Consider the following 15,658-nt stretch of genomic DNA (forward strand, 5'->3'; position numbering starts at 1 on the left):
GACCCTTTGACTGAATCCTGTGTCTGGCCCTGCTGTCCTCCTGAGGCCCACGTTGTGGGGCCCTGAGTGGAGCTGGTCACGTCATTCCTCAGAAGTCATCCAGGGCTCCCCATCGCCTCGTGAAGCAGGTTCACTCCTGGCATCTGAGGCGGCCAGCAGTCTGGTGCCATCCTAACCTTTGCAGCCTTATCTTAGCATTGCCTGTGCTCCCCAGGGGTCCCTGTCCTCAGGGTCCAGGGCTTTCCTCCGTATGATTTCACTGTCCCCTCTGAGGTCATCTAGTGCAACCAGTGTATTTTACAGATGAGGAAACTGAGGCTCAGAAGCAAAGTGACCTGCCAAGGTGCCCCGGTGCACGGGGAGCGGCAGGGTTTAGGATTCCAAAGCCAGCTCCCCTTCCATGTTGGATTTGGCATCTTGGTTACTGCCTATGTCTCCCATTCCCTGCCAGCAGGGGCCCTCTCCCAGCACCTACCCCAGCACCTACATGCAGCGGGTGCTCAGTAAGGGCTGAATTGATTTGACTCTGCTGCTTCTCCCAGTCCCTCCAGCCCAAAGCCAATCAGCCACTACATGGGATCAAAGATAAAGAGCCGGAAGAGCCCTCACAGGACACCGAGGCCCAGAGAGCCCAAGGGGCAGGCCTGCCAAACAGTCACCCCCGTAGCAAGGAACCGAGCTGAGATCTAAACTGGGGTCTCCTGGCAAAGGCTGCTCCTTCCCAGCATCCTTCATGTACTGTGCTTTGAGGGAGGCTGTAGGCTGCATCAGCCCATCCTTCTGCATTGATTAAGCACCTGCTATGGGCTCTGCCCTCAAAGACTTTGCAGAATGGTCCAGTAACTTAGTAGGTTCTATGCCTCCACATTAATTCCTGCCTTCCTCCATTACTGCCTTGGGGGAATTATCATGCTCTTTTTTATTCTTGGAAGAAAAGAAAGGACAAATCCCTTCACACACACCCCCCCCCCCCCCGCTGGAGCTGCCCCTGGTCCCAAGGATGGAGCCCTCTTTTCAGCGCCCCGAGGTGAGGCCCTTTTAAACCTTCTGTAGCAGAAGCCTTGGAGGCTTCAAAGGGGAGCAAAGCTTGAAGCCTGCTTCAGAGGGGGCAGAAAGGCAGGCCCCCAGAGCAGGGCAGGGGACGGGGCAGCTTTGGGAACAGTGTGTCAGCACCCAGAGCTGACCTGCGGCCAACTCTTTCAGCGGAGGTGATCCAGGGGCGAGTAGACTCTGAGGTCATGTCTGCCCTTGGGTGTCCGGGAGCTCCAGAGAGGGGCCCGTGGTGCTGGAAGGTGGGCCTTGCCCTTCCACCCTTCCCCCACACTGGTCCGGCTGTAAGAGAGAGGGAGGGGGCTTTCCTCCTCTTCTCCAGGGCCGCTCTTGGCCTTTCGGACACAGTGTGACCTTTACCGTGAGCAGTGCTGAACCCCAAACTGGGGCACGTGGACTCTTGCCAACAGAGAGGTGGTTCAGTCACATCTGACTCTTCGTGACCCCCGGACCGTAGCACGCCAATACTGTCCATGCGGTTTTCTTGGCAAGGATACGGAATAGTTTGCCATTTCCTTGGATCAAGGCAAATAGGGGTTAAGTGACTTGCCTAAGATCACACAGCTTTGAACTGGGGTCTTCCTGACTCCAGGCCCAGTTTTCTATCCACTGAGCCACCCAGCTGCCTCCTAATGGGGGTAGAAGGATACAACAGAAAGAGAGCTAGCAGGCTTTGGAGTCAGTGGGTGATGGTTAGGATCCTGGCCCGCACCTTTCTGTGTGACCCTTAACCTTTCTGGGCCTCAGCTCATTCCTCTCCAAAACAAGGAGATTGGGGCTTGATTGACCTCCAAGGTCGCTTTTATGATGCTGGAGGTTCCTGTGACTCGGTGCCTGAGAAGCCTGAGGCCCCTTTGAGCTCTCCCGAGGCCTTGAGGGACAGACCCTTGTCCTGTCAGGTTTCCAACCATCCTCTTCTTCCCCAGTTGATTTCTGAGGATGAGGACCTGGCTTGGGCATCTTCACATCCCTCCCATGTCTAACACAGTGACTTCTGCACAGTAAACCCTCAGTAAATGTTTGCCGAGTGAATGAAGAGGAAGCTGTACTTGGGAGATCACGCTGAATGGACTCGGTGGTTTTCCCACCCCCCAGGACCCAGCATGTTTTTGATGTCACAGCATTACTGTGAGAGGTGGGAGGCCCATGGGGACAATTCTGGTCTTGCACCCTCAGAGGTGTGTTCAGGACAGGCTGACGCTTTCCCCAGGCTCTTCCCTAGGGAGGGGCTGGTGCTGACTGCGTGTTCCCAAAAGAGCTGACTGGCCTGCAGCTGGTTATTAATTAGGAGGGCAGCCAGCCAGCTTCCTCCATTCCCTTGAGGTACTGGCCCACCCTCTCCCCACCCCTCCACCCCAACCCAATCAAACACATCTGGGAGTATTTACTGCCATTGGCTGGGGGAGCCCGGACCCACAGCCCAGGAGCAGCATCGGATGCTGAGCATCACCGAGTTGGGTCAACTCGCCTTGTGTCTGGAAGCCAAACCACCAGAAAACTCTGGCTTGACAGTTTGGGGTTTGTTTGTTTTTTTTTTCTTGTCCCCTACCTTTTTAGGGAAGGGTGCAGTGTTAAGGCCCATGTTTGGATCCTACATGATCTTGGGCAGACCCTTCTGTATTTATAAAATGAGGGGCTTGGCCCCTGCTAGCTCTGAATCCTGGGGTCCTCTGGTCTCAGGCCCCTGGAATGCCTGGTCATGTGCCCTGCCTCTCCGGCTTCACAGTAAGGCAGAAAGATCACAGGCTCTGGTCCCACCTTGTGTCACAGAGAGCTGCAGGAAAGCTGCCCGCTTCAGCAACGCCCCTCCTGGGGTCGTCCTGGGCTGGCTGTGGGTGCGTCGGCCCCATCGGCTCCAGGCAGCAGGAGTCTTGGATGAAGATCCTTGGGCCTCGGCCCCTGGCCTACGGGAGCCTCTCACATGTTTGAACCGTCCAAGTTGGCCTTGGCTCTGAGCAGCAGAGTCAACCCCGGACACCACACAGTCTGGTGGGAAGCCTGTCTGGCTAGTGTTAAGGAACGTCCTGTAACCCATGTTGGGAAAAGGTCCAGTTTTCAGGGCCTCATGCCATTGATTTGGTGGAAAGTGCCTTTGGAAATGAAGCCTCACTGGGTTAGCAAATGACCACAGGAGCTCCCAGGTCCGATGGGCCCAGCACCAGGAGACTTAGCGATGTGACCCCCAAGCTTTGGGCAGAGCCAGGAGATTCAGTTCCTTGATTGTACTGAATTGTCCTCACCTCACTTCCCTCCCAAGGAGATCATAAACTCCTGGAGGGGAGGACCTGGACTCACTTGTCTACATCCTGTAAGCCAATCAATCAATCAGTACATTTATTAAAGGACACTCAGACAAAAGATGAACCAGTCCCTATCCTCGCATTCTCCTCAGGGCTTGAAAAATGCTGATTGGATTGACTGGAAACCAGTTGGATTAGAAATCAGATACCTGCTGGCTCCAAGGCCAGAAATGGAATCAGACATGTGGCCCAGAAGTGGCCCTTCTTTCTGAGGGTTGGCAGAACGTGACCCTGGTGCTCTGTGCCCCAAGACACCACTGACCATTGCCTGAGATGGGCATGGAGCCTCAACCCTCTGATGGGCCAGGTCTGAAGGGCTCTGGCCTTCTTGTCATTCCTAGCTCCCATTTCCTGATTGTGCTTTGGTGCTGGCCATGCCCCATCCCTAGAACGCCCACCCTCCCAGCAGCCTGTTAGGGGATATAGCTCTGGCGCTGTCTTCTCCGGGAAGCCTTTCCTGATTCCTTCTCTGTGACTTTTGTCTGGTAGTTTGTTTATAGGGTACATGTCATCTCCCCAATAGAATGCTCATTAGGACCTGGGCCTTTTATTTTTGCCTGTGTCCTGGCATGAAGTAAGCACTCAGAACACGCCTGTTGATGGATGACAGTGGGGGCTGGGACTTGGTGACTTTGGCCAAGCTGGTGCCTTCATCCTTTTTTGACCCCTGGGGTCTGTCCTAATGTGCCAGTTGCTTCTTAAATGAAAATGGGAGTGATGGGGTAGAAGTAGCTGCTGACATCTCTGCCCTTCCTCTCATTAGGACTAATGAAAAAACCCAGATCAACATTCTAGCCCTTCCCCAAGACTCTCTGGCTCTGGTTTTGCATCCTGATTGGCAGGAACCCCAAAGACTGGATTTTATCAAAGGCGTTGGCATCATTTCCTGTGACGTTCTTGGAGCTGAGATGGAGAGATAGGGTTGGTGGGACAGTCTCTTTGAGTTAATTCGGGTGGATGGTGCCCACCCAGGGGAGGACGTTTGGCCTTCTTGTAGCTCTGGGCCTCGCCTTGTGTTCTGTCTGGTGCTGTTGTGTGTGACTGGACGGCATGGCCGGTGGCCCGCTTAGCTGATCCCGTGGCGGCAGAGGCTTGGAGACTGTTTACGTTGTCATTAGGGTTACTGGTATTTTTTATGTTGTTAGTGACCGGTGGGTCACTGATAACGCTGAGGAAAGACTGAAGATCCAAAGATATCGGGAGGGGCTGAAACAAATGAGACAAAATCTCATAGAGAGAAATGGGAAGCCGTGTACGCGTCTGCACAAGAGCAGAACGAGCCCATCGTTACTGGGCTTTAAAGGGGGGGCTCCTCTGATCTGCTTCTGTGCCTGTGAGTGGGGGCAGAGGGCCCTGCGGAGATGCGGCCCCGCTGGGCTACCCCGTGATCCTAGGGATTCCTTCGATGATGGCCGTACCAGCCGTGCCAAGGCCATCATCTGCATCTGTGACAGGAAAGGGCAGAGCAAAAACGGTTACCAGAGAGGGCAGCTCGGGGTCCCAAAAGAATTGATAGATGTTGCTGTGGGAATGTTGTGGATGGCTTCTGCAAGATTGGAGAATGGGGGAATAGAGCGCTGGGCCCTCAGTCAGGAAGGCCTGAGTTCAAATCCAGCCTTGGTGCGTGACTCTGGGCAAGTCATTTAACCTTTGTCTGAGTTTCTTCATCTGTAAAATGGGGTTAATAATAATACCTACTTCTCAAGGTGGTTGTGAGGATAAGACGAGATACTATTTGTAACATACTGTGGAAACTTGTTATTGTTTATCTTTCAGTCATGTCTGATTCTTTGTGACCCCATTTGGGATTTTCTTGGCAAAGACACTAGAGTGGTTTATGTTTCCTTCTGCAGCTCATTTTATAGATGAGGAAACTGAGGCAAACAGGGTAAAGTAACCCGCCCAGGGGCACACAGCTGGTAAACTGATGTAAGCTGAGTCTTCCTGACTCCAGGCCCAGCATTCTGTGCACTATGGTGCCCCCTAGCAGCAAGCCTTAAAGTACCACAAAAATGTTAGCTCTTACAAGCCATTGTCATCGTGGTCAGTTCTGGATTCGGCATTGTAGGAAGGCCACTGACCACTGTAGGTGTGCGTAGGGTTTTCCTTGCTTCTCCCTTAAGAAGCAAGTAGCCTCACCCTTTGTCTGGCCCAGATCCCTGTATTGAAATGAGGTCCTTCTCTGGCCCTAGTGACTGGACTGGAGGCCACCCCATGGGGGGATGGGCTGGTTCTCATCAAGCCTTTGAAGGGCTGCCTTCTGGGGGAGGGCGTTGTTCTTCTTGGCCCCAGAGGGCAAGCCCAGGAGCATGGGGAGGGGGGCCCACGGATAGAGAGAGAGGCAGATTTAGGGTTGGTCATCCAATTGGAGCCTTCCAAGATGCCCACTGGCATAGTGGACAGAGGATTGGGCCCCTAGTCAGGAATATCTGAGTTCAGATCTGATCTCAGACACTAGCTAGTGTGACTGTGAGCCAGTCACCAAGCCTCTGTTTGCCTCAGTTTCCTCACCTGTAAAACGGAAGCGATAATAATAGCGCCTACTCCTACAGTTGGTGAAGAGTAAATGAGATAATGCTTAGAAAGCCCTCAGCACAGTGCCTGGCATGCAGTAGGTGGGACACGATGGCGATGGCGATGGCGACGATGACAGATGTCGTGGAGGGCATTTCATTGTTAGGTGATGATTGGGCCAGAGTGATGGTTGCTGCGGTCCTTCCTGCCCTGAAATTGTACCAAGGTTCCATGGGGATAGAACATGGATAAGGGCCTGGACTACAGGGGTAGAAGACAGCTTCAGAAAGGCACGTAAATGGTCCTGAAGAGTGCCCACATCAAATTCTGCTTACTTAATTCTTTCTAAACTTGGGGGGCAATGGTTAGTGAAGGAGGAGGGAAGAGCTTCAGCCCACCCAAGGTTAGTGCAAATACACAGAAAGGGAACATGAGGGGCAGGGGGGTCTTTGCTTTTTTTGTGGCAGGGCCCCCTCTGGCAGCAGTCTGGAGAAGCCCATGGACCCTTCTCCAATTAATGTTTGGAGATGCACAGAATAAAATACACAAGATTACCAAGAAAACCAGTTCTGTTCAAATAGTCATCCATCTGTCATATCATATAGTAGATAATAAACAGGCCAGAGCCCCTGCTCTGGGGAATGAGAAAGTGGCCTGAGTCCTCTGCAGCTGAATCATGCAGGTTTTCAATCTGCTTGCCGCCTCACCCCTGTTTTAGGGGGAAGCGATTTGTGGTCTGCCCAGGAGTTCTGCCTGAGGATTCTGGGTACCATTCAGTTCAACAGCGTTTATTAAAGCTGAACCCTTGACGGCTGAAGATGTGGACGCAGAAAAGAAAACACAGATTAGTCTGCAATAGCACTGATGGTCCCTTCCGTGGACCAGGCTGCAGGTTTCCCTACAGTCTGCTTTCTGCCACAGGTTCCTGCCAGAACCGTTCTCTTGGACACTCCCATCTGCCTGTGCAGCCTTTGTGACCCATTACTGCATCTTCCTGCAGCATCTTCACCGTCCCTTGTCTGCTGTGCGGCCCCATCTCTCTCCCTCTTCCCCTTTCTTTCCACCTCACTGCATGCTCTGTTCTTCCTTCCAAAGCTCTTCCCTTAAAATGATGCAGAAATGAGGCCCGTTTAAAAACAATTACCTGTTGTATTCATTAGATCGTCTTTTCCTATTCATTTTTTAAAAAAGTAAACACAATGCAGATTTCTTATTTCTCCCTTTAGAAACAAATGGCCTCAACTTGACCCCTTTGTGGGTCAAGACCTTTGTTCAAAATGATTTCCTCTTCAGGCCTTAATCCTGTGAGCTTGTCTCCTGTGCGGCTGCAGACTGAATAAACAGCCTTCCTCAATCCCGGGGCTGAGCACCCTTTGGCTCCCCCTCCCCAGGCTGGGGTGAGGCCCCTTTCCTGAAGGGTGCTCACTGGGAGAGCTGGAATTGAGCCCCAGAGGCGCCCAGCCCCATTCCTGGGTCAAGATACTGACCGGGTGCAGGGTGGTCACAAGACGTGCAAGGAGAAGGGTGGGGAGGATGAGGAGGCTAGGCTGGGAAAAGGAAGTGGAGCTCAGGATTGTAATGACCAGCCTTGGCCTCGGAGAAGGGGGAAGAACCCACTGCTTCCCCTTCAGTAGAGAAGCAGGGAGCTCCGGGTGCAGGACGTTGTCCCAGGTGGTCCCGCAGCCCGTGGTTCTGCTTACCTGCTTTTCCGTTACTGGAGAGGGCTCTTGGGGAGGGTGGGGCCCCTGGTCTCTTCTCCTCTCAGTCCATTCTATTGTCACTGCCACAGTGATATTCTTAAAGCTCAGATTTGACCTTGTCACAGACTCCGTAGCTCCCTCTGCTGGGCATTGGAAGGCCTACCTCCCCCCTCCCTCCCTGACCTTGTCTCCCGGCCCTCCAGAGTCCAGCCAGACCGGCTTCTGGGACATCCCATCTCCCCTCTCAGCCTTTGGACAGGCTGCTTCTTGGCCTGGAATATCACTTCTCAAAACATTTGGTTTCCCTAACACCTGATCTCTCCCCACCATCCCTAAGCTTTACTGTTGTATCTATTCTATATATTGTATACATTCTAATTATATATATACATATATAGTTATGCATATTGTATATATTCTAACATATTCACCAGCTTTCCACGTGAGGGCAGCTGGAGAGCCACCGTGGGGACAAGGGCCGGGACCTGGGAGGAGGGGTGCAGGGCCACAGCCGCCCAGGGGGTCGGGGCCCTGTCTTCCCGTCTGCTCAGGGCTGATCTCCTCTGTCTCTGCAGGCCTTTGGGCAGGCTCACACCAACCACAAGAAGGTGGCTGCGGACGGTGAGAGCCGTGAAGAGACCCTCATCCAGGAGTCGGCCACCAAGGAGGAGTACTACGTGCGCAAGGTCCTAGAGCTGCAGACGGAGCTGAAGCAGCTGCGCAACGTCCTGACCAACACACAGTCAGAGAACGAGAGGCTGAATTCTGTGGCCCAGGAGCTGAAGGAGGTAGGATGGGGGCCTTAGCGCTCTGCATGGGAGAAAGGCCGGGCCGGGTTGGGGGCTCGCGTCGCTGAGATGTGGGTAGACAACAGGCCTGGGTGCAACACGTGGCGAGAGAAGGAGAGCAGGGAGCGAGCTTGCCCAGCCAATCCAGTTAGGCTCCATCCGGGGGCCGCTGGGAGCTTGAGTGTTTATGAGGAGAGGAGTGACTAGATAACAGGGACGTTTTAGGACTTGAGGCTGGCGTGGTACCAGGAGGAAAGGTTTGCATTTCTGAGCAGTGACTGGTGCTCCCCTTTAAGCCTTTGGGCCTGACCAGCGCTGGGCCCGCCTGTCTGCTTCCTGGGAGGTCGCTAGTGGGCAGGAGCCATGGAATGGCCAGAGGGGATGCCCCCTAGGGAATCACACAAGAGAAAACTGAGGCCCTCAGAGAAATAGCTCCGGTGCAGGGAGAGGAATATTCCCAGGGCTAGAAGTTCCAGAAAAGGGTTTGAAAGGCAGCAAGGGGGCTGTGAGGAGAGCGCTGGCCTCAAATCCTACCTGAGGCTTCCAAGCAGTGTGACTGTGAGCAAGTCCCAGCCCCTGTACCCCATCTGTAAAACAAGGGGGTGTCATCTTGGGATTCTGAGGCCTCTTCAGGCTCTGAATCTCTGCTCCTTCAGTTTTCCTCTGGAATTGTCACTAAATTATAACATTGGGCCTTGGTGGGGGACCAGCCGCATGGGACAAAGGGCTTCTGTGAACTGGGGGCTTTGCTTGGATTGCAGGAAAGGCTCATTCCTCCTCAGGGGTTAGAGCCGAGGTCCTGGGTCTTCCAGGTGGGCCTGAATACCCAGCTGCCGGGCTGGGCAGACAGGCAGGCCCACCTTGGCCCAGGTGGGCACCACCTCAGAAAGGCCAGCAAAGAAAGCTGGTTTAGGGGCAGAGTAGGGGCCTGCTCCACCACTGGCTAGACAGGGGCCTCCCTTCTGAACCTCAGTTTCCCCACCTGCAACTTGCTGGGGTGGCCTGGGTGACCTCAAAGGTCTTTTTCCAAGAGTCTATTCTATGAACCAGCATGGATGAGCCCAGGCCTGGAGCCTAGGAGTGAATCACTGAGGAAACTGGACCCCCCCCCCATCCTTTGGAGGACCCAAAGGGCCTGGGCCCATCCGCTCCACTCTTCCTTTCTTTCGCTTCCCAAGCTGGCTGACCCAGGATCTACAGAGGGCAGAGGAGACAACTAATAAATAACCACCCATTGTAGTAACACCAGAAATGACCTAGCAGGACTTCCTGGCTCCAGCATCTCCAGTCGCTGATAACGGGCCCAGACGCCTCCCCTGGGACATTCTGGTGAATCGGGGCAGCCCCTGATAAGACCTGCAGGAAGCCAGCGTGTGGATGGACTTCAGTGGCCCTGAAGCCGAGGGCATTCCCAAGACTCAAAGCCAGATTTCCGTTCCTAGGTCTATGGCTGCAAGGGCCAGCAGAAGCCAGGCTCCCTCCGTTTCTCCTTTATGGATGGAGTTCAGTGACTCACCCAAGGTCGCTCAAGCAACATTCAAAGTGAGGTTTGGTGCAGATGCTCCGACACCAGAGTCAGTTGGTTTCTGTGGCTTGCCCAAAGAAGAACTGAGGGCCCAGGCCAAGAGAAGCCCAAGCCCCGCTGGACGGGCCTGGCCTGGCCGCGACTTGCTCCTGCCCTCCACATGGCCCTGATGGCCTGGCTCCCCCTGGAGAGCAGCCTTGCTAGTACCCTGCGGGGTCTGGGATCCCCAGGAGAGATAACTCAGCCTGGAAAAGAGGCACCGCCACCAGAGGGACCTCCGCAGACCATCTCCCAATGTTTGAAGGGCTGTCGTGGCAGGTGGGTTAGCCTTGTGGAACTCCCAATAAGGGAGGCAGGAGAGATGTGCCAGGGCCGAGGGGGAAGCGGACGTGAGCGTCACCCGAGGCAGGCCTTTCTGCCCACAGGTGCCCTCCTGCAGCGGGATGGGCCCCAGCCTCAAGCTTCTCATAACACTGACCCTGGACCTGGCAGGCACGGGGGGAGCTGAGCCAGCTTGGGAGCATTCAGGAATGTTTGGGTGGCACTCGCTGGCTTGGGGCCCGCTCCCTGGTGGGGAAGCCTGGGACACGGCCTTCACTTGGCCCCTCCGTCTCTCCGAAGTTTGAGGCTCTGCCAAGCTTTCAGGCCTCTTATCTCACTTGGGCTTCCCGATGACTTTGTGAGGCAGGCACTACTGGATTTCCCATTTTACAGATAAGGAAATAGAGGCTGACAGGTGTTAAGTGACTTGTCCAGGGTCACCTTGGACTTCAGGCTAGTGTCAGAGGGGAGTGTCAAACCTGGGCTTCACTTTCCAGGACAGTGGTCAGCCCTAGAGAGGCAAGGGGGGCTGCAGGCCAGGGCAGATATTAACGATCATCACAGGACCATAGATTGAGATCTGGGCGGGGCCTTAGAGACCAGGGAGTCCAGCCCTGCCCATTTTACAGATGGGAAGACGAAGGCATGGAAAAGTTAAGTTGACTTGCCCAGAGTCACTCAGCTAGTAAGGATGTGAGGCAGGATTAGAACCCAAGTGTACGTGGCATTTGTGTATTGAGAGAGAGTTTTATATTTGTCCTGACGCTCCGGTCCTGAGCTGGCCTTCAGTAGTGCTTGGGGTGCCAGACACTGTACGAGGCCCCGGGGATACAAAAGAGGCAGAGCTCAGTCTGATGAGGGCAACGATCCCAGCGCCAGGGGGCCAGGAAAGTCCTCCTGGAGAATTGGGGGGAAGGGGGCACCTCTGAGCAGAATCTGGAAGGAAACCAGGAGGCAGAAGAAAAGAGGAAGGGCATCCCAGGCACGGGAGACTGTGAGAGCAAATGTGTGGAGGCAAGAGATGAGAGGCCCGCGTGCAGAGCTGCAGACAGGCTGTGTGATGCGTGGGACTGTCGGTGCAAGAATGTGTGGGACAGTGGTGGACAAAGCTGGCCTCAGAGTGAGGAAGGTCTGGGTTCGAAACCTTCTTGTGACATCTACTGCATGTGTGACCCCAAGCAAGTCACTGAACTCCTCAGAGCTCTAGGCAGCCCTGCCTCCAGGAATATACCGGCACTCTGGAGAAAGCGTCCACGCCAGGAGGTTGAATTTAGAATGCCTCCTTCCTCGGGGCCCCGGGGCTTCTGGTCTGCTGGCTTTCTTGGACTTCTCTAAATAGACTCCCATTCCCCCCTCATCTCGCAGCCCCGGCCTCTTCCCTCACTGGCCCCTTGTCGCCCTGTCTCTCCTGGGTGTCTCAGGTTTAATGTCACTGCCCCCTCCTGAGACTCTGCTAGCCATCCATCACGAACAGCTTTTCTCTGCCCTGGACTTTTTGTCCCCCCCCTCCCCCCAACACCTTTCCTGGACCTCCCACAAGGTGGCTTCCCCTTGGAAGGGCCGGGCCAGCCCAGGCCCTCCAGGAGGAGGTCAGAGGTCAGCCCCAGCTCCAGGAGTCAGTTGGGGCTTTGGGGGGCTGACCTAGCCACCGTCTTCTCAGAGGAGCCACAGAGGCAGGCCTACCAGTGACATCCTCAAATGATACAAGATCAGCCCTGGCCTGGGCAGCCCAGTCTGGTGGGGAGGGGGAGAGTGGAGGGACAGCCACAGACCTTTCCGGCCTCCTAGGAGGAGGTGAGCCAGCACTTGGGAGTGCCTGCGCCCCATCGTCCGGCCTGGCCCCTGGTCCTCCTGACTTGTCCTGTTCTCCTCCCCTCCCCTTCCCCTCTCCTCTTCTCTCCTCTCCCTCTCCTCTCTCCTTCACTCTCAGAATCCTCCATCCCTCCTCACCCCTGAAGGATTCTAAGTGCCCCCCACTGACCCCCTGCCCCTCACACCCACCTGACACATGGGCACTGGCTCCACAGGACCCTCCTTCCTTGTGGTTTGTTTCCTCAGCCGGCACCAGCCGCGGAACAGGCTTGTCCTTTGAGAAATGTCCTGGCTGGCCTTGCTTAAGCTCTGCAAAGCCTCCATTGCAAGGAACGTCACCAGAAGCGGGTTGGGTGACCAGCACGGAGGGTGCTCAGAGCTTGCCCCTACCCTGCTCCTCCCTCGGGCCTCGGCCGGAGCCAGACAGGCCATGTCTGCACGGGAAGGATGGTGTCTAGAGGCATCGCCCTGCTGGCACAGGCTTTCTGGGGCCTGGCATTCTGAGGCGTCAGATCTGGGCAGGCCTGATGAGACCTGAAATCCTGTTGTGGAAAGGCCTTTGGGGGCAGGCGCTCAGCTGACTAAGGAAAGTGCCTCGTAGACGTTGTCTCACGAGGACTCGTTACCAGGCATTCTGCCCATTTTACTGAAGAAGGAACTTCAGGAGGTGAAATGGAAGGAAGGCTTTATTAAGTGCCTGCTGTGTGCCGGGTGCTTTCTTCCTCACAGCAACCGTGGGAGGGGCTAGGATGATCCCCATTTTACAGATAAGGAAACAGAGGCAGACAGGCTAAGTGACTCGGCCAAGATCACATGGCTAATAGTGCATGCAGTTAGATCTAAACTCAGATCTGAACTCGGCTCCCTGAGCTCGAAGGTGGTGCTCGAAGGAGGAAGAAACCCACTGGATCCTCACCACACCCTGTTAAAAGGGGTGCTCTTGTTGTACCCATCTTAGCACTGGGAAAAGTGAGGATGAGGTTCAGCGTCCCGCCCAAGGTGACTAGGGAGGAATTCAAACTCGGGGCTGAGCCGATGTGACCCCAGGGAAGGACCTTACCTCTCAGGGCTCCGGGACACTGCAGAGCAGGCCTGCTCGGCTGGGACCTCATTGCGCTCAGGAAATCCCAGGTCCAGTCCCTGCCACTAGCAGCTGGGGCGGCCCAGAGTGCCTGGGGCCTCTGCTGGAGAGCGTTAGGGGACTCCTGTTCAGGGCCAGCTGGGGCCAGGAAGCCTTGGAGGGCATGCCGAGTTCCCATTCACCAGTTCTGCTGCCGGGGAGCCCGGGGACCCTGGGATCTGCTCAGAAAGTCCAGACCTCCTCCCTCCCCCCAGCAGGAGCTCTGGGCAGATGCCCGGGTCCCTGTGGGAGCCACGCCTGACACCCCAAGATGATAGCCAAACCCCTCAGATTCCTGAGAAGCTGGGGCCCAAGGGCCTCGTCTCCACATTCCAGCAAGGTCTTGAGGTGCCTTTGAGTGAAGTGGGAATGCTGGGAGGGGGCCGTGCTCTGGGGACCCCAGGCCCCCAGGGCAGACTCGGTGGCATAGTGTTGGCAGTGGGTCCCTCGAGTAAAATCCTGCCTCAGACACTTGGTAGCTGTGTGACCTTGGGCAAGTCACTTAACCTCAGTTTCCTCAGCTGTAAAATGGGGATAATAACAGCACCTCCCTCCCAGGGTGGTTGTGAGGATCAAATAAGGTCATCTTTGCAAAGTGCTCAGCAGAGTACCTGGCACACAGTAGGTGCTTAATAAATGCTGATTCCCCTTTCCCTTCCCCTCAGGCTGCAGCCTGAGAGAGGGCCAGCTTCCTTGTGGCAATTGGCTGTGGCCCTGACCTTCCCCTCAGCCCCGAGCTTGGGTTGGATTTTGTTTTCAGAGATTGAGGCAAAAATGTTTCACCCCAAGACTTGATTACGTGGAAGGGAAAAGCCGCTCTTAGTCATGAGTGGGCCCGTGTCTAAGGGCCGGCCTGTGCCTTGGCAGATTACAGGCCAGCTGGGAGCACGTTGAAGTTCCCGGGTGGGGCCCGGTCCTGGGAACAGGGAAGGGGGCCAGGCCGGGGCGGGCCCATGTCGATGGCCAGAGCACTGAGGGGTCCCTGGTTGGAGCGCCCCTTGTCACGGACCAATGCCATGCAAACGGAGGCCCCGTGGTTCGTTCATCCATTTGTTCAGCCAACGAGCACCTCCTGTGTGCCAGGCCCCCGGGAACTTAGAGGTCCTTCATTTTGCAGCTGGGCTGAGACCTAGAGGCTACCCAGGGGCACCCCAAGGAGATTCCATTCCACTGTCATCGACAGCTGCATGCCAGGCTGTGGAGATGCAGAGAGAAATGGAGAGGGTCCCTCTCCTCAGGCTCACGTTCTGGAGGGGCGGGGACAGGCATCGACACAGACGCCGATAGACCAAGCACTCTGAGGGTGGCCGAGGGAAGGCCTCGTCAGGATGGGGGAGGGTCAGGATGGACCGAGAGGTGAAGGTGGGGGGAGCAGAGGCCCAGGAGGAGAGAAGGAAGCAGAGGTCAGTGGGTGCCAGGGAGGGATGTGCAGGAAGCCAGGAGAGGTTTTGAGGGGAGCCCCCTGACCTGGTGTGCCCAGCTTGAGGAGCGTCACGTTGTCAGCTCTGTAGAGGGTGAGAGGAAACAGGCCGCCACTGTGCCTTGTCTGCCTCGGGGCTTCACGCGGCTGCTGGTGAGGGCTCCAGCACTGGGGGAGGAGGCATGTTTGTGCCTGGGTCTGGGCCTGGGCCCGATGTCAGGTCAGGCCCGGCAGCTCTGCCAGCCCAGCTCCTCTCAGCTTGTCAGGGCTTTATCATGGTGGATTGAAGTCATTAGGTTGGGGCCTGGCAGCACCTTCCCACATCACAGTTCCCCAGATGTGCCTATCAAAACCATCCCTCAGCCTGCCCATCTAGAGTGGCACTAACCACCCCCCCAAGTGCTGACACCCATCCCCCCGTCACGGCAGTGGTTCTCCAAGGCGGCTCTTGACCCCCCCCTTTCCCAGGTTCAGTGTCCCCCTTGTCTGTCCAAGCTCCCGCGTGCTGCCTTCCCCCTGGCACTGATGCCCAGCTCTCTGGGGAGAGGTCTCTGGCTGCCAGGCAGATGCCCTTCAGGCTGCATGCGTCTAAAACCAAATTCAACCTGACTTCCTTTGCCCTCAGCTGCTCCTATTTCTACCATGACTCTCGTGGTTAGCGAGGAAGGTCACATTTGATGCTTTTTCCATGGGGACCTTCTGAAGCCAGGCAGATGCCAAGTCCTGGCCGGACCTGGCATCCTTTCCCGTCCCCGGAGCCAGCCTCGGGGCCTTGTCTTTTCCACTCTGAATCATTGGAATCCCTTCCCAGCTAATTTCTCTGCATCGCTACCTTCTGCCCGCTGCCCCCACCCCAATACACACGCGTGTCCCCTCAGCATGTGAGCCTTCGATGCCACCTCATTGCTTAGAGAATCGAGTTCTGATGGTGACATTCAGGGCCAGCTGCAGCCTTAGCCTCCACTGCTATTTCTTGGGGTCAGACTGCCCAGGAAGGGACTCGAAAGGTTAGCTGGGGTATCTGCTAACAAAAAAGAAAATAAACAAAAGGAGTGAGCAGCTGAGGAGGGATTTGAGCCCACATCCAAATCGAGCATTCTCTCCCTCC

The 15,658-nt window shown here is 55.7% G+C and overlaps 1 protein-coding gene across 1 annotated transcript in view; it reads left to right on the forward strand.

The window, feature by feature from the left end:
- LOC110192921 (protein bicaudal D homolog 2-like) overlaps positions 1–15,658 on the forward strand; it is a 91,897-nt gene that overhangs the window by 53,971 nt on the left and 22,268 nt on the right. The window contains 1 exon segment of the mRNA XM_020964380.2: positions 8,140–8,352. Coding sequence (XP_020820039.1) covers positions 8,140–8,352 — 213 coding nt within the window.

The sequence above is a fragment of the Phascolarctos cinereus genome, unplaced genomic scaffold (genome assembly GCF_003287225.1).
Source record: "Phascolarctos cinereus isolate Bilbo 61053 unplaced genomic scaffold, phaCin_HiC Scaffold_4;HRSCAF=312, whole genome shotgun sequence".
Lineage (NCBI taxonomy): Eukaryota > Metazoa > Chordata > Mammalia > Diprotodontia > Phascolarctidae > Phascolarctos > Phascolarctos cinereus.